The sequence below is a fragment of the Tasmannia lanceolata genome, unplaced genomic scaffold (genome assembly GCF_043159265.1).
Source record: "Tasmannia lanceolata isolate RefF3 unplaced genomic scaffold, GAP_Taslan_0.1 ptg000026l, whole genome shotgun sequence".
Classification (NCBI taxonomy): Eukaryota; Viridiplantae; Streptophyta; class Magnoliopsida; order Canellales; family Winteraceae; genus Tasmannia; species Tasmannia lanceolata.
The window spans coordinates 9,092,995-9,118,282 of NW_027518703.1; the positions used below are offsets into that span (position 1 = coordinate 9,092,995).

Genomic DNA, 25,288 nt, shown 5'->3' on the forward strand with positions numbered 1-25,288 from the left:
CCAAACCATTCATCTGATGGGCCCTGACATAGATAGGGTGTGCCAAAAAAATCATCTCCATAGGATCATCCTAACCCTTCAATTTTTGGAGGTTTAAAATGGACAGACTTTCAGTGTAGAACACACTACATCATTTTACTAGCTTTAATGTATGTATTGGCAACTGATTTGAGAAAATTTTCTACCTAAAGGCCAAATCAAAGCATGGAGACTGCTGAGCAGTTGGTATCGACCAAACCCATGTAGAATATATCTATGTTGTATTCAAAACTTAAAGAAGAAGTCATTTATTTATAGCCATTTAAGCTTTCTCTAGAAAAAGCATGTTCTCTTGGTTAAAGATGGTTGAACCATGTACCAAAAATTGCACTAACTGGACCAATCTACAAAATCTGGTCAATGTTGTGTTAACCAGTCATCTGTAGACTATCTATTGGATGGCTGAGTTCATCTGATAGATGAGTTTTTGAAATAGGTGTCATATAGAAAAGGAAACAGAGATACTAGAGGTAAAGCGTAAGGACTTGGTATACGTAACCTTTTTTTTGAAATGGAAAAAATCATCTTGGTATACGTAACCTAAGAAACTGAAGAAAAGTATTTGGGGTTGTCTTTATACTCAGCAAAATTTTCCATTTTAATTACACCCATTCTTAAGAGGTAAAACGTAATTACTGATATTGTTGTTTTGGTTCTAAGGAATATCATAGGCAATCCAACGGAGTTTTGGGAAGAAAAAAGAAGATTAACGGTCGTTCTCTGGCTTTTACCCCTCTTTACACATACCAGAATCGGAAAATAATTAGGGAGACATCTTACCCTTTTCTTTGCCTAGTCTAAATTTAATCAACTTATAGGGATTTACTAGGCAATTTCTCACTATTGCAGGAGACAATAGCCACGCAGGCTCACCTTTTAGCAGATTTTGTCTTATTCATTTAATTCATGGCGGTGGCTGTTGTGTCATGCAAAAGCGACCTGTGCTGCGAAATTGCCTAGCAAATCCCTTTTTTTTTTATAATTTCATGTAATATTTATTGATTGGGGATTTGCTAGGGAATTTTGCGGAAAGGCATTTAGTGGCTGATTTTTGCATGAGAGAACAGCCACGCAGGATCACTTTTCAGCAGATTTTGTTTTATTCATTTAATACATCTGAGGTGGCTGTTCTCTGAAGCAAAAGTCAGTTGGGAAATGCCTTTCTCAAAATTCCCTGGCATATCCCTAATGATTGTTATGGTAACAATATAATTGGGTCTACAATTTGATTGTGCATGGACTCTATGCAAATATAGACACATGTGTCCTATATATATAGACATTATCTCCCCTCCCATATCTCAAAACAACTCATTGAGAAATCATTTTTCAGGAGAATTTAAAGTAGAACAAGCATGGCCTCTTTGTCCCTTGGAAGTTCACCCTTGTTCCTAATCCTCTCCTTAGCAGTGTTACTCCTTCATTCATGCCATGCAGCAGACCCCGATCCTCTGCAGGACTTCTGTGTTGGACTCCCAAACGCCACAAATATATTTCTGAATGGATTTCCCTGCAAGAATCCATCTACAGTAACAGGTGCGACTTCTTCTCCGACGGCCTAGCCAAAGAAGCCAACACATCAAACTTCTTTAGGTTCGGTGTGATTTTTGGCAATGCCATCACTTTCCCAGGGCTTAACACACTTGGGATATCAATGAACCGTATTGACTTTGCTCCTGGTGGGATCAATCCCCCTCACGTGCATCCTCGTGCGACTGAGCTAGTGTATGTACTGAGGGGGAGATTGCTTGTTGGGTTTGTGACTACTGGTAATGTTCTGTACTCAAAGGTCTTGAAGGCTGGAGATCTTTTTGTCTTTCCTAGGGGGATGATACACTTCAATTACAATGTGGGGAAGGGGAAGGCAACTGCAGTCAATGCTTTTAATAGCCAGTTTCCAGGGGTAGCAGTCATTCCCCTTGAGCTCTTTAGTGCAATTCCTTCTATTCCTGATGAAGTTTTGGAAAAGTCTTTCCTAGTAGCCAAACAAACTGTGGAAGCCATCAAAGCCAACTTTGCTTCCTAAGCTAATAATACTCCAAATGCTTCTCTATATAGAATATCTTCTCGTATGGTCTTTCTACTTCTCTCCTTGAGGCAGGAGAATATAAGTCACTACGCTCATTGTCCCTTGTAATTCCTCACTTGAGGAACCTTTTATTTTTCTTCTTAATTTCTGTTAAGAATAATGTGTTGTGGTGTATTATGATGGGACCCATCATCACTAATGCCATCTTGTAGTTCCTTACTGTTGGAGACAATAAATAATAAATTAATGAGAGTGTTGGGGTCACACTTTTTAACCCCATAAATTCCCTACACTCCCTTCTTTTCTTCCTCTATCTTCTTTCTTCCATGTCTTGAACTGTTTGCCTCCTCAATTCTTCTTGATTTTTCCTTAACAATAATAACAAAACATTAAGGAAGACATTTCCAAAGCGGGATTTCGTTTGGAAAATAATGATGGAAGCAAAATTTACCAACGATGCGGTCATTTCCACACTGTTATTTGCATTTCTTCGGGGATTCGAGCTCACTTCCTTGTCTTCTTTCACATGCGTCACAACATGGGATTTCATCTTTATTTTCCAAACGAAATCCTATTTTGGTTGCAGCCCTCATATTTTAATTAGAGAGAGGGGATTCTATTATTGGCATTTAATGCTAATTAGGTAATAAGACTAGAATATTGTAGGTGCAGTACATGTGGGCAAGTCGTTGGCCATCGAATCTACTTGTTGCGGCCCAGGTAGAACTCAGCCTTAAAAGCTAGCCGTTAAGGGGAGGGTGTTGAAGCCCTTATAAGCCTATCCACATCTCTTTCACTTTTCCCATGTGGGATACTTGCTTTCGTGTGGGAACTCGATCAGCCACTGGAAATTGTATTGTAAACTAATTATTCCCGCAGTGGAAGACTTTTAACATAACTTTGCTTTTGTAATACTATGTAGCAGTTTGTTTGCTCACACCCACAATCAACTTGCTCAAATCCTATGTCAACTGCTAATGTCATGAAAATCTCTACTTATGGAAAGAAGGTATTGTGAATGTCAACATTTTCATTTTACACATATTTGAATGCTGTACAATTTAGATTTCCTTATGTTTTTGCCTCTTTGATTAGAGCATCCAGGGCATCCTCACTCACTAATCTCTATACTGTTATATATTATAAATTATTATATTACTAATAATGTAATTGGTGTTATTAATTATATTATATTACAATAATATATTTTGAAGGGAAAAATCAAAGTTTTTGAGACTTGTGCAAGTTCCCTCCATTAATTTGAAGGGAAAAATCAAAGTCTTGAAAGTTGTGCAAAGTTCCTTCCATCTTTTTCATTTGGAATCTTTTCAAATGCTTTGGTGGGAAGTATTTGAAATTTGGTGAATCCCAAATGGAGATTTGGGTTTCAAACCCCTTCACTCATTCATCTATAAATAAGAGATAGTTTCTCTCATCTCATTCAAGTTCTTTGGAGCTCTTTCTCTTTGAGAGAGCACCATGAAAGAACTTCAAGTAATAAAAAGACGGTTAAGGCCTAACGGCTATAACTGTCATTTAAACAAAAAAAATTTTTAATAGCCGAACCAGTTTTTGTTAAACGGCTATATTTGAAGAGTTACGCCCCTTCTTTAGAAGGGTGCTAATCTCTTCATGAGAGGGTGTCTTTACACCGATTCTGAGTCTCTTCAGAAGGGTGTATTTGCACCTATTCGAAGTCCTTAAAAGGGACTCGATCCGAGTTTGTTATAACACTTCTTCTTCCAGAATTTCTATAGTCTTTTCTCTTTTAACTTTCATACTAGTTTTAAACGTATTTTCTGAGTGGGTTCTGGTTCGTGAGAATACAGGTAGTGCAGTCCTGTTAAAATTCTCGGTGTTGTATCCTGGAGATAGAATTTCAAGAGTCCATCTGCATCTATACGTGGGAAATTACTATCTTAAAGATAGCTTCCTAGAAGTGCCTTGCCCAACAAATTCTACTGTTCTGTTTCTACATTCTATTCTTATCATTATCTACAACATATACATGACTAAGCAAATACGTTATACATTGTATAGCCTAGTAACTGCACTTCATGTGTACAACAGTTAGATTCTGAGAGTTCAACAACTGATGCCGAACGATCAGGTCTAGAAAAAATGTTATTTAGTATCGGATGAACCATTTTAGAATGATTTTGCCCGTGACATGTATTTAACAGGCTTGATTCTTTGGTTTTTCAGATGCCCTGTCTGGCAGTAATACAAGATGAAATAAGATAACAGATTTGTTTGAGGAATCATCATTTGATGTGATTTTTGTTTCTAGTATCACAACATTTTCTGTTTTTCTTTGATTATTCAGTTGCTAAATATCAGAGCATCATATTCTTGTCATATTCTTTTTCAATGATATTTGCCTACAAGTTGTTTGCAACGCTTTTCGCATATATATATATATATATATATATATATATATATATATATATATATATATATATATATATATAGGGAAATGATATCACCACTACCTTATTTTGATGATCGCACTCCTCACTTAATTAAAAGGTACTGTATGGCCCGCACCATAGGATGATCCAAACCGGTAGTGGTGATATCATAACCCTATCTATATAATCATACTAGTATTCTGGGCCCATGCTATGCATGGGTGTAAAATGCTGTACCCCACTCCACCGAAACTGGGGTGCAAGAAGCAGTGGAAATATATCATTTCCGCTATCATTTCCATGAAGTGAGAGCAAAAACTGCAAGAGCAAATACAGTCATACATTCACACAGTGATCATATGATTACCCAAAAGTAAAACAACTCATAGTTTATGCATTGAAAACAAATTTCCTAACTTCCCCATATTACAAATTGAGTTGACTATTCTGACATTGGAAAGGCATATTGGAAAGAACCCATAGTTATAATGGAATGCACGCAGATGACTATTTTATCTCATGTCATATGCATCTGATTTAAAGGCAATAGAAGTAGAAAATACAACAGGAAAAAAATCATTTTAATAGATTTTACAGCAGTTACTATGAAAGCAATGCGACGTAATTGGCGCACCCAAATCAGGAGGAGGGTGCTGGAAAATCTATTTTGGAGGTGAAATTCGATTTTGGAGATACCAAAAAATTTTAAGTTAATAATAATAGCAGCCGGCAAATCAAAATCCAAAGCGGAAAATTCAATTTGATAGGCGGCAAACTTGATTTCTTACGGAGAAAAAAATTTCTTATAAAAACTCTTCCTGAAAAAGACGAATGACATTTTGGAATCCTACAAGCTCAGGATATATTATTATTTTGATAGATAGATAGATATGGGCTCACATTTTCTGGTCCGTTGATCAGGAATGGGGTCAGCCCACATTGTTTGGGTGATCCAAACTATGCATCTGATGGGCCCTGACATAGATAGGTTGTGCCCAAAAAATCATCTCCATAAGATCATCCCAACCCTTCAATTTGTGAAGGTTTAAAATGGACAGATTTATGGTAGAGCATATGAAGCCATTTTACTAGTTTTCAGAGTAGAAACACACTACGTCATTTTACTAGCTTTCAATGCATGTATTGGGAACTGACTATGGAAAATTTTCTAGCTAAAGGCCAAATCAAAGAACGAGTCATTTATAGCCATTTCAGCTTTCTCTAGAAAAAGCATGTTCTCTTGATTAAAGATGCATGGTTGAACCATGTACCAAAAATTGCACTTACTTAAAGAACCAGTCATCTGTAGACAATTTATTGGATGGCTACGATCATCTGATAGATGAGTTTTTGCATAACATAGATAGAGGTAAAGCGTAAGGACTAGTATACTCAACACCTAAAAAACCGAAGGAATTTTTTTCGGGTTCTGTCTTTGCACTCATTAAAATTTCCCATTTTAATTACACCCATTCTTAAGGGGTAAAACGTAAGGACTGATATTGTTGTTTTACTCCTTCATTCAAGCCATGCAGCAGACCCTGACCCTCTGCAGAACTCCTGTGTTGGACTCCCAAACGCCACAAATATATTTCTGAATGGATTCCCCTGCAAGAATCCATCTACAGTAACATCGAACGACTTCTTCTCCGACAGCCTAACCAAAGAAGGCAACACAACAATCTTCGGGTTTAGTTTTACTAATGCCAATGTCCTGACTATGCCAGGGTTAACACACTTGGGTTATCAATGGACCGCATTGATCTTGCACATGGAGGGGTCGTTCCCCCTAACATATGTCCTCGTGCAACTCAGATGGTGTTTGTAATAGAGGGCAGAGTGCGTTTTGGGTTTGTGACTACTGCTAATGTTCTGTACACAATAGACTTGAAAGCTGGAGAGAATTTTGTGATTTCTAGGGGGCTGGTATGCTTCAGTTACAATGTGGGGAACGGGAAGGCAGTTTATATCTCAGCTTTTAATAGCCAATTGCCAGGGCTAGAGTTCATTCCACTCGCCCTCTTTTCTTCAAATCCTTCTATTCCTAATCAAGTTTTGGCCAAGGCTTTCCAAGTAGATGAACCCACTCTGAAAGAAATAAAATCCAACCTTGGTTCCTAAGCTACAAATAAAGTTCTTCTTGTGTGGTTTTTCTCCTTGTAATTCCACACTTGAGGAGCCTTTTATTTTTCTTTTTAATTTCTGTTAAGAATAGTGTGTTAAGGTGTATTATGATGGGACCCATCATCACTAATAAACCAATGAGAGCTGTGGGGTCACACTTTCTGCCCCACAAATTCCCTACACTCCCTTCTGTTCTTCCTCTATCTTTTCTCTTCCATGTCTTGATTGTTTGCCTCAGTAATTCTTCTTGCTTTTTCATTAATAATAATAACAATACATCAAGGTAAACAATTCCAAAACAGGAGTTCTTTGGAAAATAAAGAAGAAAGTGAAGTTGATCAACGATGTGATAACTCCTGGTGTTTTTTGCATTTCGTGGGGATTTGAGCTCACTTCCTTGTCTTCTTGCGCATGTGTCACAACATGGGATTCTGTCTTTATTTTCCAACTGAAATCCCCTTTTGCTAGCAGCCCTCATATTTTAATTAAAGAGAGTGGATTCTATTATTGGCATTTAATGATAATTAGGTAACAAGATCAGATTTGTAGACATCACATCCATGAAAATTGCAAGGTTGTAAAACTTTAATTTTTTTCATTAAATCATTATAGTAGATGGCCATGAAGCTTACAATATACAGAGATGTGGAGAGAGAGCTCCTAAAGCGGCTTAGAAACTTGAATCCTATTCAAACTTTAGTAAATTACAATAACAGTCTTAATTAACAAACCTTCTAAAAATAAGCCAAAAAAATAGAAACTATCTTAGCATGTGGATAGATCAACTCAATGAGGATAGCTAACTCCATGGGATCAGATTAGTGGGTAAGATGATTTTAGATGCGCTAGATCATCTTGGAGGGAATTCACTCAATGTGATCCGTTGGGTTAGATGTGGCATTCAACATGTGTATAGATCAACCAATAGTTTAGTAGATTATCTTTCTTGCTTCCAAGTTCGGAGATTGTCTTTGGAGACATCACCCTCCTCGAGGGTATAGTTTCTTTTGTTTGGTAGTTTGTTTCCTTATTTCTTATTTTCTCTGCTTATTTCCTTCACTTTCTTTTGGTGTTTTTTTTTTTTTTTTTTTTTCATAGTTTTCATTTTTGATTAATAAGCTGGGGTTAGGAGAAAACAAAACAAAACAAATATCCCTCTTTTATGCCTTATCGACTGTGCACATTGGAACAACTAACAACCAGCTGACCTAGCCCTAGTCAAAATTTAATTCATTTATAATTAGGGAAATGATACCCCCCCCCCCCCCCCCCCCTCCCCTGACGGATAAAAGCCCCCCCTTCAACGTTATTCATTAAGTTTTAAAGGCAAAGAAAGTAAAGGGGGTGACTAACAAGTCGGTCGTGGGAAACGGAACTCCCATTTGAAAATAAGGACCAAAGTGAAAATGACTAACGATTTGGTCATTTTCAGTGGCGTTTGGTGGGGATTAACCTCTCTAGTTTTTTTGCCATGTGTAATGATATAAGATTCTCTTTTTTTTTCACAAAACAGGTTTCCATTTTGGTAGCAGTCCTCTTGATGGAAAACACTTCCAAAATGGAACTCCAGTTTAAAAATAAAGACGAAAGTGAAAATGACCAATGATTTGGTAATTTTCACAATGTTTTTGAGATTTGGTTACGGGTGTAAATGGACCCAGACGCTCTGATGAACCATCTTAGTCCAAGCTTAAATGGACATGATCTAAACACAATACCAGGATCCATGGACACATTTTGAATCCCTATCGTAGGATCCAAAATTATTTCTAATCGGATCCACTGCAACTCGCCCTCACCCTCTTCTGAGAATTTTAACTGTGTACAATATAAATAGGACCTACTACGATACTCTGATGAACGGTCCGATTTGAAATGGATCATGACTGAGACACGGGAAATAGGATCCAAAAAAACACTCTAAGTAAGAAATAGGTGGATCTGATCCAAAGTGGATCCATTTGCACGCTTACATTAGGTGGGAAGTTGAGCTCTCTACTTGTTTTTTATACCATGTCACGATATAAGGTCCCCTTTTGTAAGATCCCCTTTCAGTCATTTTCACACTATTTTTCGAGTAGGGCGTGGATTCAAACTCTCTTCCCTGTTTTCTTTTTGCGCACTTGTCACGATACAAGATCCCGTTTTTAATGGATTTCTGTTTCGCTAGCAGTCCTCTACATTGATTATTATGGTAATAATATAAGTGGTCTATGCATGGACGTTATGCATAGATTGAGAGTAATATGTTGTATATATATTGACATGATCTCCCCTCCATATCTCAAAACAACTCCTTGAGAAGTCATTTTTCAGGAGAATTTAAAGTAGAACAAGCATGGCCTGTTTGTCCCTTGCAACTTCACCCTTGTTCCTAATCCTCTCCTTAGCAATGTTACTCCTTCATTCATGCCATGCAGCAGACCCTGATCCTCTGCAGGACTTCTGTGTTGGACTCCCAAACGCCACAAATATATTTCTGAATGGATTCACCTGCAAGGGTCCATCTACAGTAACATCGGACGACTTCTTCTACAACGGCCTAGAACAAGAAGGCAACACAACAAACATATTTGGGTTTAGTGTGCTTTTTTGGCAATGTCCTAAGTTTCCCAGGACTTAACACACTTGGGTTATCAATGAACCGTGTCGACTTCGCTCCCGGTGGGGTCAATCCCCCTCACACACATCCTTGTGCGAGTGAGATTGTGTTTGTAGTGAAGGGAAGATTGCTTGTTGGGTTTGTGACTACTGGTAATGTTCTATACTCAAAGGTCTTGAAGGCGATATATTTGTGTTTCCTAGGGGGATGATACACTTCGATTACAATGTGGGGAAGGGGAAGGCACTTGCAATCACAGCTTTTAATAGCCAATTGCCAGGTGTAGACGTCATTCCCCTCGCCCTCTTTGCTTCCAATCCTTCTATTCCTAATCAAGTTTTGGCCAAAGCTTTCCAAGTAGATGAATCCGTTGTGAATGAAATTAAATCCAATCTTGGTTCCTAAGCTACTAAAGGTCCCTTTACTTCTCCATATGGTATATCTTCTTGTTTGAGTTTTCTCCTTTTATCCATGAGGGAGGGAGAATCTTAGTCACTACCCTCTTTGTCCCTAGTAATTCCTCACTTGAGGAACCTCTTATTTTTCTTCTTAATTTCTGTTTAGAAGAACGTGTTATGGAGTATTATGTTGGGACCCATCATCACTAATGACATCTTGTAGTTTTATACTGTTGGAGAACAAATAATATAGAAACTGATGAGAGTTGGGGGGTCACACTTTCTCAACCCGCAAATTCCCTACATCACTCCCTTCTTTTCTTCCTCTAACTCCTCTCTTCCTGTCTTCCATGTCTTGATTGTCTGCCTCAGAAATTCTTCTTGTTTTTTCATTAACAATAATAACAGTGCATTAAAATACTTCCAAAACAGGAAGGTTTGGAAACTTAAGATGAAAGTGAAATCAACCAACTATGTGGTCATTTCGACATGTGACACAACATGGAATTTTGTCTTTATTTTACAAATAAAATCTGATTTTGCTAGCAGCCCTCATATTTTAATTAGAGAGAGGGGGTTCTATAAATTCTAAGGCCGTGTTCGTTTCAGATTATGACAATCAGTTATCAGCCCTGAGCCTATTATTAGATTCAAATTTAAGGGAAATGATAAATTCACCCCTTTTTACCACTTGGGACACCCATATGCATTGTACGTGGCAATCAGGTCACTTCATTCCTTCAAATGTGAAGTACAAGTATATCAGCCCCTTTGAAGTCATAGATACGCTATAGCCGGGTGTCCCAGGTAATGAAACGTGCATATATCATTTCCCAAATTTAAATGTAATTTTGAGCCCAATAATAGGCTTGGGGCTCACAATCGGTTGTCATAATCTCAAACAAACGGGCCTAATTTGCTAACAAGACGCGATTATTGTACATTCAGGACATGTGGGGGCGAGTCGTTGGCCATTGAACCGTCAGATCTAATATGGAGGGCTTATGGTTCGATAAAACTCATCTTATGTTCTTATTCATCGGATCTATGCCATTGAATCATGAATGTGAAGCATTTGCCATTTTTGTTCCCATCAATGACTTATCATTCTATGAATGGAGACTAGTCAAAGCACAAACTGAAGTGGTCCTGTGGGAATACTATTTCTTCTTCATTTTCCCTAAAATATATAGCCATCCAAAGTAGTAGTATTATTATCATCTTCCGAAAAGCAGCCTTTGACCAAGATGATATGGTTTTTTCGATGCCCCAGCGTACATTAACATAAGCACCCTATTAAACGACTAAAATGCGCCGACCTTTGCTCTGGAATCGCCATTAATCTCCCTGCCTCTCCTTTTTTATCCACACACACCCCCATGACAAAGTAGGCCACTGTGCAGCCTCTGAGGGGAGCAACAAAGCCATGGATCCCACTCGCAAAAGGAACCCAATCAAGCCTTCCCCATCAGATCCCTTTTCTTCGTCTTCACTCAACAAAATCAGCACCAAAACCCCAAAAAGTAACACAGATCACAAGACCCCTTTACCCATAAAAGGTGCAGATCCACCTAGGGTTGATGCCCACTTGCAGGCTAAAGCCATGGCAATCTCCATCAACAATGGTCCTTCCAAATCCCTCCTTATTAAAAAGCATCAACAACCCAACAAACCCACAAACACAAAAAACAAAGAGATGGAGAAAATGGGTCCTAAGGTTATTGAAAAGGCAGATGAAGATGAGAAGAGATTGGTTTTGTTGAATGATGTTGGTGGGGTTAGGAGGAGGTCTTTTTGTGAGCCAGAAATTGAAGTGGGTTGTTATTTTTCTAATCTTGGTGCAAAGGTTATGGCTAAGGATATGCCTCCTTTTATGCTGATCCATGCTGTGACTTGTGCTAGGAAGACTTATGATGGGCTTGAAAATTTTAGCTCTAAGACCTTTGCTTTTACTCTCAAGAAGGTAAAACATCCCTTTCCAATCTATCTGTTTCTTTTTTTTGACTGATTCCAATTTCCAACATCCAATATTTATTTAGGCTTTCTCATGGTTCATGTGTATTTAGGTGGGTTGCTTGCTTTTTTATAGTTTGTGTTGAAATTGTGTTAAGTGCCTTCATTTTCTTATATGGGTTCTCATTGCCATTGTTGAAGCATTTTTAACTGTGGGGGTTTGATTATGAGTCTATGATGTTATTAATCACCCTCACTCCACTGTCCTGACTTTAGAATTCATTTTAGCAAGTCTTAATTCATATGAAGTCAAGTCTTAATTCATATGAAGTTATTAATTCACAACTGTAACTGTAAAAAGAGATAATAGCAACAAGAGAAAATCCCCATCCGGTGGATATAACCTCCTGCCACTGTAGCCTGATTCAGGTTTTCTTACTAGAAGAAAAGTTCTTCTCTCTCGTCTTTTCATCTGATTTTGCAATTATCTCTGTAATGACATCAATAACTCATTCTACCAGAGTTGATGAAGTCTGTGTAGTTGAAAGACTGGCCTAGGTTTAAAGTCTATTGCACATGGTGTTATTGATTTCCACTTCAAATGTTTCCCTTTCCACTTAAATTTTTTCCCATTTCCCTTACTAGCCAGGTGAAAATGATCACTTTGTAAAGCAAACCTTATAGTGAAGAGGTATCACTGATCAATAGTTTAAAATTTTCACCAAAACGACATAAACGACTGAATTGTTTTTGTTTCCATCTCACTGAAACACATACCCAAACAATAAGTGTGTTAATAGTTTGCTATATCAATGTCTTTTACTTTACATAATTATATTTATATGAATTGGATGTGAAATGTGACATATGTATTATGTATAAATATTTTTATGAATAACATATGAAATGTTAAGCATTATGTATAAACATTTTTTTTTAAAGTAACAGAAGCTTTATTAAAATTCCCCAAAACAAATACATCATGGGGGACAAGGCGTCCCACCAACATAGTACTCGTTAGACCATATGTCCACAAAATAGTAATTTCATGGTACCCCCCATACACCATACCATTAAATAGAGATACACCACATCGAGAGGACCACCGCCTGATGAAGAAGCTTTATACCGCAGATAAATCGTTTACTGTAATTCGCATTCCCACCAAGTCCAATCCCAGTTTAGCCAATGCGTCAGCTGATTCATTGTATAAACATTTTAATGAATAGCATGTGAAATGTAGTAGCTGAATTCTCAGACAGCGAATGTCAGTATTCACTAGGTGTTCGTTATTTTTTAACTATTATGGGAATTTTTATTTTTTATTTTTTTTTGCTTATGTGATATTTTTTTTAGTATGCATTCGTCATCCAAAACCGACATGTTTCCATTTTTATCACGGCTGAAAAGCATTCCAAAACCGAAACCTGAAACCTTGCGTGGATAAAGTCCCATTGGATTATCATGTATAGGTTTTAGTTCACATGAACCAGCTTCTCAGCTACCCAAAATCAGTGCTGAAGTCTATGATTTGACTTTATGGTGCGTACGTGCTTGTGGTGATGATCACCCCATGATTGTAGATTTTGGATGCCATTATAGCAAGAGTAAAACTCATACTGCTGACTAAGAAGTCTCGAACATTTGCCATCATAAACATCAATAAGATCCATTAAAGCATGTTTTCCAGTACATCGACATGCACTGCCGCAGAGGCTGGCTTCTAATGAACCTATGAGTGTGTTGCAATTATAGAAAGGGATTTGCCTATGGAGACCCACCATAGTATGTTTGCTAGCCACCGCCACAGCAGGCTGAAATTCATGATATATCTGTTTGTCTATCTATCTTATGTGTGCTCTAGAAAAATTGATTTCCTTATTGAGTGTTTTATCAGTAGAACTTTGAATACAAGATGTGGTTTGTTATTTTTGTTTGTTAGTTGAAGCCTTGAAGGTATGAACATAGGATGTGTTTTGGCTTTGTGCAGGAATTTGATGGGGTGTATGGCCCTGCATGGCATTGTATTGTAGGGACCAGTTTTGGGTCTTTTGTGACACATTCAGTAGGAGGATTTGTTTACTTTTCCATGGATAAATTGTATATCCTCTTGTTCAAGACTACTGTACAGAAGGCTGAGTGAAGGAACATTCCATGTCTCTAAATTGAAGAAACTGTCTTGAAAGCCAACAAAAGCCAAAAGAACCTTCAAAAGCAGTCTACCCTCCCTTGTATATTTGCTCAAGTAAGCGTGGGAGAGATTTCTTTCTTCATTTTACTCCTTTATTTGATCTTTCTGAGGGGCCCTTTTTAAAGTGGGTTACACGGCATAGACTGGTGGATTAGAGATAGCCACCCTATTAATAAACCATGTACTTTACATTATGTCAAGTCAATACTTTTTTCTCTAAGTAAGCTGAAATTGAAGGCATGGTCTCTATTATGCTGCATTTTGGTCCTACCCACTTGGATGGTAGTTATGCATTTCTGACATCGACTAGAACAAATGCTGTAGCAAGATCTCTACCATTAGATGCTTGGGCTCCTTAATGCTCGGTATTTTTTTATTCAAAATTTACTATGTTTGAGCAAACAAAATCAGATTACTAATTGGCGAACCACTATAATTAGGGTTCTTTGCCTATTTTTGAATCTAAATATTGGTATTCCTTCTAACATTGGGACCTCTTTGGATACCACAAAAACTAGGTCACTATTTACAAATAAATTATGGGAAATGTTATCAGCACAACCATATTTTGATATTTGCACAAACCCAGCTGTCTTTTCTACTTTTATTAGATTGTGAGAGCTTTTTGGGAAGGGTAGTGTATACGCCCCTTTTGATTACTTGGGACACTCAGCAGCAGTGTACGTGGCAATCAGCCCCATTGAATCCTTTTGACGAGAAGTACATCAGCCCCTCTGCAGTCATTGATACATTGTTGCTGGTTGTCCCAAGTAATTAAAAGGGGCGGATATATCACTTCCCTTTGGGGAATGTAATATCCTTTGCTCTAGAGTCATTGATACACTGTTGCTGGGTGTCCCAAGTAATTAAAAGGGGCGGATATATCACTTCCCTTTGGGGAATGTAATATACGTTTTTGACAGCTCTTTAAATACTAAAAGACAAGATGGGTTAGTAACAATATCAAAATATGGTTGTGCTGATATCATTTCCCTAAATTATTTTAAGTTAATTTTATTTGTAATTAAGACATTGAGTCTACTTTGGAAGCTATTAAGCAAGATTGATGCAAAACTATTATAGAAAAGAAAAACAGTAGCAAAAAAGGCATTTCTTAGAATTTCGGTTGAGCTTTTACAATAAGATCGGGTCAGGTTTGGGGTTGATTCCAATTCATTTCCAAGCAAAAGCTCAATCCGACCAGACCCAAATTGCACCCCTACTTTGGGCCTTCGCCTGTTCATGAACAGTCGAAATCATCTAGACAACTGCCACATGATCCAGATTAGAGATCCTAACAGCGGGAATTTAAAATTTAAAAAAGAAAAAAGACCAGGATATTTTGGGTTTATAGAAAGTAAAATATTTAAATATATAAAATTTAAGAACAAAATTAGAACAAATAGTGCCGTGAATCTACCAGGATATTCTTGTGATAAAAATACAATATGAAGATAACTGAATTTTCAGAATCTCAGTAAAAATTCAGGATTTTTTCGTTGGGAAATGTTAAATTCACGCCTTTTCTTTGCGTGGGACCATGGTATGAAATTTCAACCAAAATCCAAAATTTTGGACCGAAATCGGACCGGACCAAACCGAAACGTTCCGAAACCAAAATTTTGTTAATTTCATTCAAAATTTCGTTACTTCAGGGAATTTCAACAAAATTTGTCATAAAATATTATTATTTTTATTCCGTTACAGAATTTCGACCGAAATTACCGATATTTTGCCCTAAAAAGGGCATTTCGTGCGCTTGTTGGTTTTGGATAAGTCTGAAATTTTAGCCGAAACCGAAATTTAAAACCATGCATGGGACAGCCAGCTCCAGTGTACGTCGCAATCTGGCCCAATGAATCCTTCTCATGTGAAGCACATAAGCCCCTCTGCAGTTATAGATACATTGGAGCTGGCAGTCCCAAGAAAAAACACGGGGGTGTTTTATCACTTCCCTTTCTTGTTCTATCAAAAAAGTGCAAAACATCATGATATTTTCGAAAATATCAGAGATGGTACGCGTGAGTTGTGACTACATGTACAACTATGAAGCTGAGTACGACTCACTGTTTTTGCGTTCTAATTTATGATCACGTAAGCCTTCTAATTCAAGAACACCAACAGCGTTCCACCAATAATTACCAAGTAGAGACAGAATTGTATATATCTCTCTTTTCTGAGTTCTTACAATGGATTTACAGGTTTGATTTGAACGGATACACTAACCTAGTACAACATGGTCACTGAATTGTGGCAAAGTCCCAATGCAGAAATGTAACGTAAGCCCTAAACTACCATAAAAGAAAAAGATTAGAATACAATGAAAGACACTGAGCAGGATTGCCTCGAATTCCATCATGCATCGCAATTCAATGGTTACAATTGCGTGCATCCATAGGCATTAGTCCCGCCCTAAAATGGGGTTGGGATACTCTATGTCATAAAAAAAAAAAAAAATTTGCCTAAAGTACTGCTACAAGTTACCTTGAAATGAAGACGAAGTAAAACGGAACAGTCTCTAGTTCCACGTAGGACTAGTCAGACGGGAATCTCTAAAGACTGAAGTCCCCCCAGAGGCTGCAGGCGATGGTGAGGAGGTGATAAAAGGGGTTCCAGAAACAGATACCGACGGCACATTCGGAGCATGGCCTTGATGCCCAGGGGGAGCAAAGCGAGATGGGCTTGCTGTAACACCTGTCAACATATTGGATGTGATCTGGCCATGTCCACTAGCTACTAGACTGGTTTGACTGGTGAGAGAGACCTGCATATACACAATGTGAATGACTGAGTACCTTCTAAACTACAGAAAGTTGAGAAAAGAACTCCTATGTGCTTTGGGTATGCAGTCACATGGGCATTAAAAATATAAGCGAAGCCACAGCATGAGGCTAATCCTTCCAAATGTACATCATACCTATATGCACAACTTAGAATATGCCTATGATTGGTGCAGTATAATGCATCCTAATTTCAACAATCCTTGAAACTGAATGGTAGACTAAGTATGATGGGCATCAAAGTATCTGAAAGAGCTTCAACTTCTATATACTATATAGTGTTGAGAGTTGAGACCAAAAGCAAAGGATAAGAAAAAGAAAAAAGCAGAGGCAGCAATTTTCCAATAGATATAAAATATAAGCATCCCTCTGTACCTCATTGAACTTTGAAGTAAAACATGATGGCGGTAGTGAAGGTGGATGTGAGGTATTGGTAAATGTTTCCATGGTGATACAGGGTTCATGGGGTTGGACTTGCATTACTCTTCTAGTCTACTGTTTCTACAGGGGCTATAGAGGCCTGAAAACAAAGAGATACCATATACGTCTTTCTTTCTTGCTGCATATTTGTTATTGAACTGAACTTGTGTCCCCTCAACTTGAGGGGCCTGTGTTCAAGGTAAAAATAAAAATGAAGCATAAGCGAAACATAAGCAGGGACAAGATGTCCCACAAATACACACACAGCCACTGAACGTCCTCAGGCCTGCAATGGCGCTCTTACACCCAAAACAAACTGCACTACTCCACTATCAGGCCTGAAACCATGATTGCCTCCTTTTCCACTCGTTCACCAGCTTATCTGCATGAAAATTTGCCTATCGCTTCATGTGGCTAAAAATGGGACAAGTGACCGAGCATAAATTATTAAATTGTGAATCTCCAATATTACATCAGCTAGCTGCCAAAGAACTGGGCTTTGTTCATCGCCCATGCTAAAGCATTAGAGGAATCTCCTTTTTTTTTTTTTTTTTTTTTTTTTTTTTATCCATTTCAAAAAAAAAGGACCAGCCATTGACATCACAAGCCATCTTTAATCCCCACAACAGCTCTCGAACTTCCGCTTCATTAGAGCCACAAAACCCAACTGGTCCAGAAAAATATTGGATGATTTGACCTTCAGTCTCTAAAAAGACAACGAATCCCTGCATGACCCAAATTCCCTTTTGGAACTCTCCCGTGCTATCCTAGTGGGGGTGGATTCCACCTTGGAGCAACAATCTTTTTTGATCTTTTTTCAAAGATCACTGTTCACCAATTCCTTACTATTATTCCTCTTGTGCTATTATGGGCACGAGGGATTTGCTCCTGGACCAAGATAATATCAGCTCTTATATCCGATATGATCCTTCTCTCACACCTTAATTTGTCTTCAAAGATCCTAGAGTTCCTTTCTTTCCACAAGTACCACGTGACTACGAAGGGAGTAGGTCTCCAAAAAAAGCGACCTGTTTCTCCATTATGGCAGCCATTCCAGTGGAGAATGGTGCTTTTATTAGAACTGTGAAAAAACACATAGCAATCCGAAGCTTCTTAATATGGCTCCCCATATCCTCTGCGCAAATGAACAATGCAAACGAATGTGATCATAGGATTTCTCTTCCATTTTAAACAAGATGCACCACCGTGCTCGGTGAAATTTCCTTCTTTTTAAGTGATCACAAGTGTTGATTCTTTCTTCTACCACCATCCATGCAAAAGCAACCACCCGTTGAGGGGCCGAATATCACCAAATGTTTGAAAGACAACTTGTAGAAGAAAGAGCGCATAGAATAGGGACCCACACTCTCTGATCAAAGTGAGAGGGAGAAAAGTTAAAAGTAATAGGATGCAAGAAGGCCCACAAGTGATGAAAGACTAGTAACAGTAGTAGGATGCACGAAGGTCCACGAGTGATGAAATACTAGTAATCTCAATATCCTTGAGGTTCCTCCTAAGTTTAATATTCCACACCGCCTCCCCACCCACCTTCCTTTCCAAATAGTCACACACTATTGGATGCTAGGTCCAGGAAAGCATAGCATAACAATGACTAAACATTGTGTACTCATTGTGTCCATACTAATCAAAATCCAAATAATCGTTGGGACAAGTTTGTCAAGCTTGCTTGGGCTAATCAGGTTTCCTACATATCAGACGAGGGTGATATACAACCAACTAGTTCCATCGAAGATCAACACGGTTATGTGGTGATTCAGTCTTGCTTTCATGAGATAAGTATGAGAAGCCCGTGAAGACCTCCCAATAATCCTTAGATCGGTTCAGAAAACGCTAAACCCCAACGCCCTTTCTACTGTGGCCCAACCGATAATCATTAGTTTTATTTTCGGCAAAAGCCTGAACTTAATAGTTTTTTCCCCGTTAAAAATGATGGCATTACACTCGATCTGGATAGACCATATTATGGCTAAAGGTGCAGACTTCCACGTGATCTTACCAAGAGGACCCAACCCTCTAAGATTCCAACATCAAAGTAAATCTTTTAACAATCTAGGGAAGACCCAACTAACTTCAAATCAAGTGATTATTATTTGCCATATCCATGTGCTGACCTTGCAATAAATAAGATGGTTGATTTTCTCCTCTTCACCATGGCACATCGGGCATCTATTAGCAAGTATGAACTTCCTCTACTTTAGACAATCATGAGTGCTTATCATTTCAAAACATGCAGTCTAAGTGAATGCAATGATAGGAGGAGCACAAAAGCACTGCATAAATTGCTCCAAAATCTTTGATAAAAAATAAGTGGCATTGTCAAGGACCTTGAAGAAAGATTTTGACCGAGTAAGTATCCCTAGGGTCCGGGGCCCAAATGAGTTTATCCTTCTCCGCTTGTTAGACATATGATTGTTCCAAAACAAAAATCAGGTTAGTGGTACTATTGATTTCCTCCTCCTCCAAGTTCCTAAAGAACACTCAATGCCACACCACGCTCCCCAATTCTCTCGAAACACTAAAAAACCCTTACATTTTTTCTCAAGAATCTATGACAGAGATTGACTCTACCTAGCCAAACATCCCCCCAACAAATGGACACCCAGCCAAAGTCATCTTTAATTTGGCACACCAATCTCCATGCCCTTGAGCCTCGACCTCTACCTAGCTCCATGACTTCCCACCCCCTCTCATCCCCATATTTGCTCACAATCATTTTTATCCAAAAAGCTTCTTTCTTGTTATTGAACCTCCACCACCATTTGCCAAAGAGCGCATTATTCCCAAGGGTAAACTTGCCAAGGCCAAGCCCACAATCATTATTGTCTTTGCAAACCAATTCTCAAATGACTATATGTTTGATGTTTTTAACCTACCTTTGACATTCCAAAAGGATGTTCCGTACTAATCTTTCGATTCTTCCAGCCACTTCCCTTGGAATTTTAAACATGGACATTAGTATGTTGGAAGGTTCTCAAGATCCAATTTGATCAAAATAATTCACCAACATAAAGAAAGATTATTTTTTCCACCCTGCCAACTTCCTCTCACTTTGTTTTATGATTGGAGCCCATAGAAATTTAGGAAGAATTTCATTCCCCAGCAGGACATCGGAGCTTCGCATTCAGTTAAAAAATTACTAGTAGATGCCTAAAAGTGAGACAATGAAATGTCGGCAGCTGGAAGCGAATAAGCAATGGATAGGAAGGTGATCCATTGATTCATATGAGGCTCAGCCCATGTTGCATCAATTTGGAATGCACCTTCTATGATGATTAACATGTTCCACCGTTAAAATTTCAAGTCCACAATCCAACAAAAAGTAATAACTCTAGGAGGACCTGGAAAAGAACAAAGTATATAAGTACGCATACACTTTTTTTAGAATGATTAGAAGTAGGCATACACAAATTAGACCACATCACAAATGACCTATAAAAGAACTAAACAATGAAAACAGCATTATTATGTCATCGCTGCATATTTTCTGCTGGTTATAGCTTTTTTTGAATGATTTATATGTTCGGCGAGAGCCCAGACACGTCATTGTCACCTGCTGGCAGGAAACAACAACAACAACAAAATAATAATAAATAATAATAATAACAATAATAATAATAATAATAATCCCTGGATGTTCCAGCTTGATGCTGTTAACTTTTAAGCTATGAATGGGATTGAATTTCCTTTGTACTGTTTGGTTGACCTCCTCAGTCTTCCTTTATATTTGTATAAAATTGCAACCATTCAAAAAAAAGGCCGGAGGGGGGATTGAATTTCCTCTCAGCAACCATTCCAGATGACTAGGTAAGAGAAATCATCTACCCAGCTAAGAGCATACACAATTTGCTGCAAATCCACGACATCAGCAATAGCCAAAGATCAAGAATAGATGAAGGATGAAAATGTATAAACAGTCACTAACAGCTATAGACATGCAAGGAGTGTTTAGTTGATATGCCCCAAAGTCTTACTATAATAAAAGCAACATGACAATATGTGAATATTTTAGGGCGTGAATTTATTGAAATTACCGTATTATGTTGAATAGAACCAAATGCAGGCCTTCTAAGTGGAGAAGCAGCAGACGGAGATGTATTGTGCATGAGGTACAAACTGCGTGCATGTGTATTATGATTAGAAACATCTTCTGATTCTCCACCTAGATCGCCACCAGAATTCATCTCTGAACTCGTTTTGGGAATAGCATGCCTTGTAATAGACCCCATGGTCTCAAGTGTTGCTTCCACTGGTAGAGGAACAGCACCACGAACACCTGATGCCTGGATGCTATTTCGTTTTTTCATTTCCTCCTCGGCATTTAAAATCTGTTGGAAATCAAACAAACTTATCAGAACAATAAGTTATATAATATCTTATTTCCTATGAAGAAGGAAATCCATAATTACACATATTGTAGTGGTGTACATCATTATTAATTGAAGGCTATCGTGGTTAAACATTAAGACAAAAAACAAATGTCAGGTGGCATGTGGTTATTCAGACTCCTATTTTTGTCAAACCACAGATCAGAAGAGGTTTAGTGTCTACCCTATGTACAACAGTACAACTACTCATGCAAGAACCATCCTGGGCACCGTGAAGTTATGAGGTAGTCGCAAGCATTATTTTAAATTTTGTCTGAAATCCGAAATTTTGGATTTCGGTTCGGAGTTCGGACCGAGACCGAAATTTTCTGAAATCCGAAAATTATGACTTATCAAATTTCTGACAAAATTTTGAAATCCAAAATTTAGGACTTACCAAATTTCTGCCGAAATTTTGTGAAATTGATTTTTTTTTTTTAAATGTAGTATTTTATCAAAAATTTCAGCTGAAATTACCGAAGAAATTTGGTAAATGAAAAAATATTGGCTTTTTTTTGGGTACCAGATTTCGGCCGAAATTTCAGTTTCAGCCTTGGCCAAAACCAAAATTTAAATCTATGGTCACAAGAGCACCACAAATGAAATAGATATGCATCTTCAAATTAGTTAATAAAAACGTTCTGGAGCTTGCCGAGCTTAAGATATTCTTTAGAAAAAAATAGAATGCAAAGATATAGGAGTGAAAAATGAACAGAACATACTCCATGGAAAAGCAGATATGAGCAATTAACATTGACGAATCAGCTTCATCAGAAATCTAGAGAAAGAAAGTAAGAAGATACCTGCTTCAGCATTTGTACTAGTTGATGTTTTCTTTCATTTAGAAACTCCAACTTCTTCTCCACTTCCTTTTTTCTCTTGGCTTTGTCATTGAGAGCATCCAAGCTATTGTTTTCCTGGAAAATACGACAAATCATATTCCTTATATGGTAAAGACAAAGAAGCACAGTTGACGACCGATACGTTATTCAGGCTAAAAAAATTTCAAAACATTTCAACTGAATCTAGAACTGGTATCCTAAAACATAACAAGATAGCTATATCAGTTCCGTAAAATGGAAACATTACACAGATTTTAGAATCTTGGATTTCCTCACAATTATAGATGGGAGACGAGAGAAAAAAGAGACCAGCCATCGTTTTCTGATTTCTCGCCCTTTTTTCTGACAACAAGAGAGCAGGAGATCATCCCATGTTTCCAGGTTTTAGAAATCTCAACATGGGGGAGAGATTTCTAAAACCTGGATTTCTTAGTTAAAATCCAAGAAACGCTGTGAGCTGTCAGGACAGAGTACAACAGCTTGATCATGAACCCTCTTGTACACTGTTTTCAAACGAAAACCTAGATTCTAAGATCCGTGTATCCAAACGCCCCCGAAGTCTGAAGTAGTGGAAACACATTAATTCAATGTCCGAGTCTCAACTATGAGTAGGCTTTGGAACTGAGGGGTGACCAAGGGGCTTCGAAGTCTTTCTCCTTGGTTGCCGGATATAATCTTGTATTTAGGGTTGATGTAAAGGCTGTTACAACTTACAACAGTGGGACACCTTGTCCCTTTGATGTAATAGGTTTAACAGTATTAATAAAATTGGTATCTTTCAAAAAAAAATATGAGTAGGCTTACCAGCTACAGACTTGTCAATTCATCGGAAGAATAAATTCCATGTATCCATCGGAGGAATAATAAAGTAGTACAACAAGAACAATTGAATAGACTTTTTTCTGAAGTAGTCAAAGAACTAGAATTCATATTCCAAAGAGCACGACAGTGGACATAGCAACAACAAGATCACAAACCACTAACAGAAACCCAAACAACATACCAAAAAAAAAAAAAAAACTCCATCAGACCAATTAATCATGACTTATCGGTCCACTAAGATCATGAAATCCAAATATTCAATTCTGCTTAATTAAATTACTAAATTGTCAATTATGTTGCGGCGCATTTAGTCAACAGCAGCAACCGAAAAAATATTCCGACCAATATCCTAAAAGATTCTTCCCACCATCATATTCTAGAAATAAATAGCTAGTGATGATGAACAATTTCCCACCAAATTCAGAACTCACAACTATATTGGAAAAAATGGAAATTAAAAGAAAGTGCCAAAATTCTTACAAGTAGAAAAATGCATAATATGTACATATAATTATGGTGTTTGTGGGTAGTTGTAACATAGTTATTATGTAGTTGTGGGAATGTGTTTTAGGGTTGTGGGTGTTAGTGATTGATTATGTGTCGCTGAAGTAGGTTAACAAGGTAGCGATAAGGCAATCTTTGTGTTTGTATTTAAGGAGTTGTATCTTTTTTTATGGGTAAAGGAGTTGTATCATAATGAAAATGTAGAGAAATTGCAACCAAAACAGAAACTTATGTTTCAGAAGATCATGGTTCCTCTCGAATTGAACCGTTTCGGGTTGCCTAGAATCAACCTCTCTCCCCCTCTTTTTCTATTGTTTATTTTGTTTATCTGTGTTACGGCCAATTAGGCACGTCACAATGCATCTGTCAATCGAGACCATGAAAATGCCAGTTTTCCAGTCTTTTTCCTTTTTAGTACGTTGCGGCAAATTTTCAAGAACAGCAATATCCTAGGGCATTCTTTATATTTTTCTAGAAGTACATAGTTTTGTGAAGATGAACAATTTTATAGCAAATTCAGAACTCCTCACAACTACAATAAAAAGAAAAAGAAAAAAAAAGAAATTGAAACTACAAGAAAGGAAATGGGAACAAATTAAAGAATCCTCACCACCATTTTGGCCTCATCCGTGCCCCCCACCTTCTCCTCCTGAGCATTCGTGGCGGTCCCACCTCCGTCTTCCCGATCGTTCCCAGTATCCGGTTCGGCGGGCTTCGAGGGAGAATCATCGTTCACTTTGGGATCCTCTAGGGCATCATTATCATTGGTTCTGACCCGGTCCTCCGATTCATCTTCAGTTATTTTCTGAGGGAGATTCTCCTCTAGGACATTTTCATTGTCTTTATTGGAGGTGATTTGGGGTTTGGAGGATTCGTTATCTCCCACGCCTTCTTCTTCTTGCTTTGTGATGGTGGTGGAAAGGAGAGATAGGGCTTTGGCTCGCTTGCCAACGAGACGTCTAAAATCTCGAAGGGTTATACCAGGGTTTGGCATTAGCCATCGTCTTGGGAGGTCGGGAACCCTGTGGAGGTTCCCCCTGTAGAGGGAAATCGCCACCATTGCACTATTGCAGGTAGACGGGGGTGTTTTCGCTAAAATTGGCACCTCTTTTTTTATATAAGCTTCTCTTGGGTCCCTTGTCACCTTTGTAACGGCTGCGAAGCTGAAAAACCGTTCAATCTCTCTCCCGGAACCCTAACCCTTTGTGAACCCCTACAATTGAATGGTTTAGATCTTTGAACAAGGTGGGCCATGGGCGATACTGTATTTTATGAAGAAAATACATACACCTGCGGAGGCTGATAAATCCTTCATTTGTTGTCCCACAACATTAATAAGCCTTTCCCGTAAAATTAGGAGGCTGATAAATCGCCCCCTTCAAAAATAAATTCACCCCCCAATTGGTTGTCCTGCCATAAGGCATCCCCAGTAGTACCTCTCTAGTTAGGAACCCTTTCATGGATGAATTGTTTAGATCTTTGAAGAAGCCGTATATCATGTTTGTACATAGGTCAAAAACCTTTTTTTTGAAAATAGAGTAGGGCCCACTTGTTCAATGATCTAAACCATTATGTTATGTTGTTAGGTCCAACATAAATATGTGGTACCAAGAAAAATCATTTCCAATGGATGATCTAACTGATTGGAAGGTTATGATCATCATCCAATGGAGATTATTTTTTATGCACAGTCTAGTCAGTAGTCACATTGAGGCCCATCAACTGAACGGCGGTGATTTCGGGTTTGGAGGAGTTATCTCCCACGCCGTCCTCTTGCTCTGTGATGGG

At 38.1% G+C, this 25,288-nt stretch overlaps 2 protein-coding genes and 3 pseudogenes across 4 annotated transcripts; 4 read left to right on the forward strand and 1 right to left on the reverse strand.

Moving 5' to 3' along the window:
- The first annotated feature begins 1,394 nt into the window (after nucleotides 1-1,394).
- LOC143858482 (germin-like protein subfamily 2 member 1) lies at nucleotides 1,395-2,381 on the forward strand (annotated as a pseudogene).
- Nucleotides 2,382-5,733: 3,352 nt separating this feature from the next.
- On the forward strand, nucleotides 5,734-6,600 carry LOC143858483 (germin-like protein subfamily 2 member 1 pseudogene; annotated as a pseudogene).
- A 2,267-nt stretch (nucleotides 6,601-8,867) lies between these two features.
- On the forward strand, nucleotides 8,868-9,880 carry LOC143858753 (germin-like protein 3-7; annotated as a pseudogene).
- Nucleotides 9,881-10,463: 583 nt separating this feature from the next.
- LOC143858751 (uncharacterized) lies at nucleotides 10,464-14,006 on the forward strand. Its single transcript, XM_077369462.1, has 2 exons — nucleotides 10,464-11,566; nucleotides 13,547-14,006. Exons 1-2 carry the CDS (start codon nucleotides 11,030-11,032, stop codon nucleotides 13,697-13,699), a joined length of 690 nt encoding a protein of 229 aa, XP_077225577.1. The 5' UTR covers nucleotides 10,464-11,029; the 3' UTR covers nucleotides 13,700-14,006.
- Nucleotides 14,007-15,882: 1,876 nt separating this feature from the next.
- On the reverse strand, nucleotides 15,883-24,642 carry LOC143858791 (uncharacterized). 3 transcript variants are annotated; one of them, XM_077369505.1, is made up of 4 exons: nucleotides 24,111-24,635; nucleotides 22,136-22,249; nucleotides 21,000-21,293; nucleotides 15,883-16,511 (listed from the first exon to the last, which is right to left on the reverse strand). In XM_077369505.1, exons 1-4 carry the CDS (start codon nucleotides 24,558-24,560, stop codon nucleotides 16,266-16,268), a joined length of 1,104 nt encoding a protein of 367 aa, XP_077225620.1. In that variant the 5' UTR covers nucleotides 24,561-24,635; the 3' UTR covers nucleotides 15,883-16,265. The 3 variants fall into 3 exon arrangements, with proteins under 3 accessions (XP_077225620.1, XP_077225621.1, XP_077225622.1); XM_077369506.1 differs by lacking the exon at nucleotides 15,883-16,511 and adding an exon at nucleotides 20,312-20,518 and having other exon boundaries at nucleotides 24,111-24,642; XM_077369507.1 differs by lacking the exon at nucleotides 15,883-16,511 and adding an exon at nucleotides 20,599-20,814 and having other exon boundaries at nucleotides 24,111-24,638.
- Nucleotides 24,643-25,288: the final 646 nt, after the last annotated feature.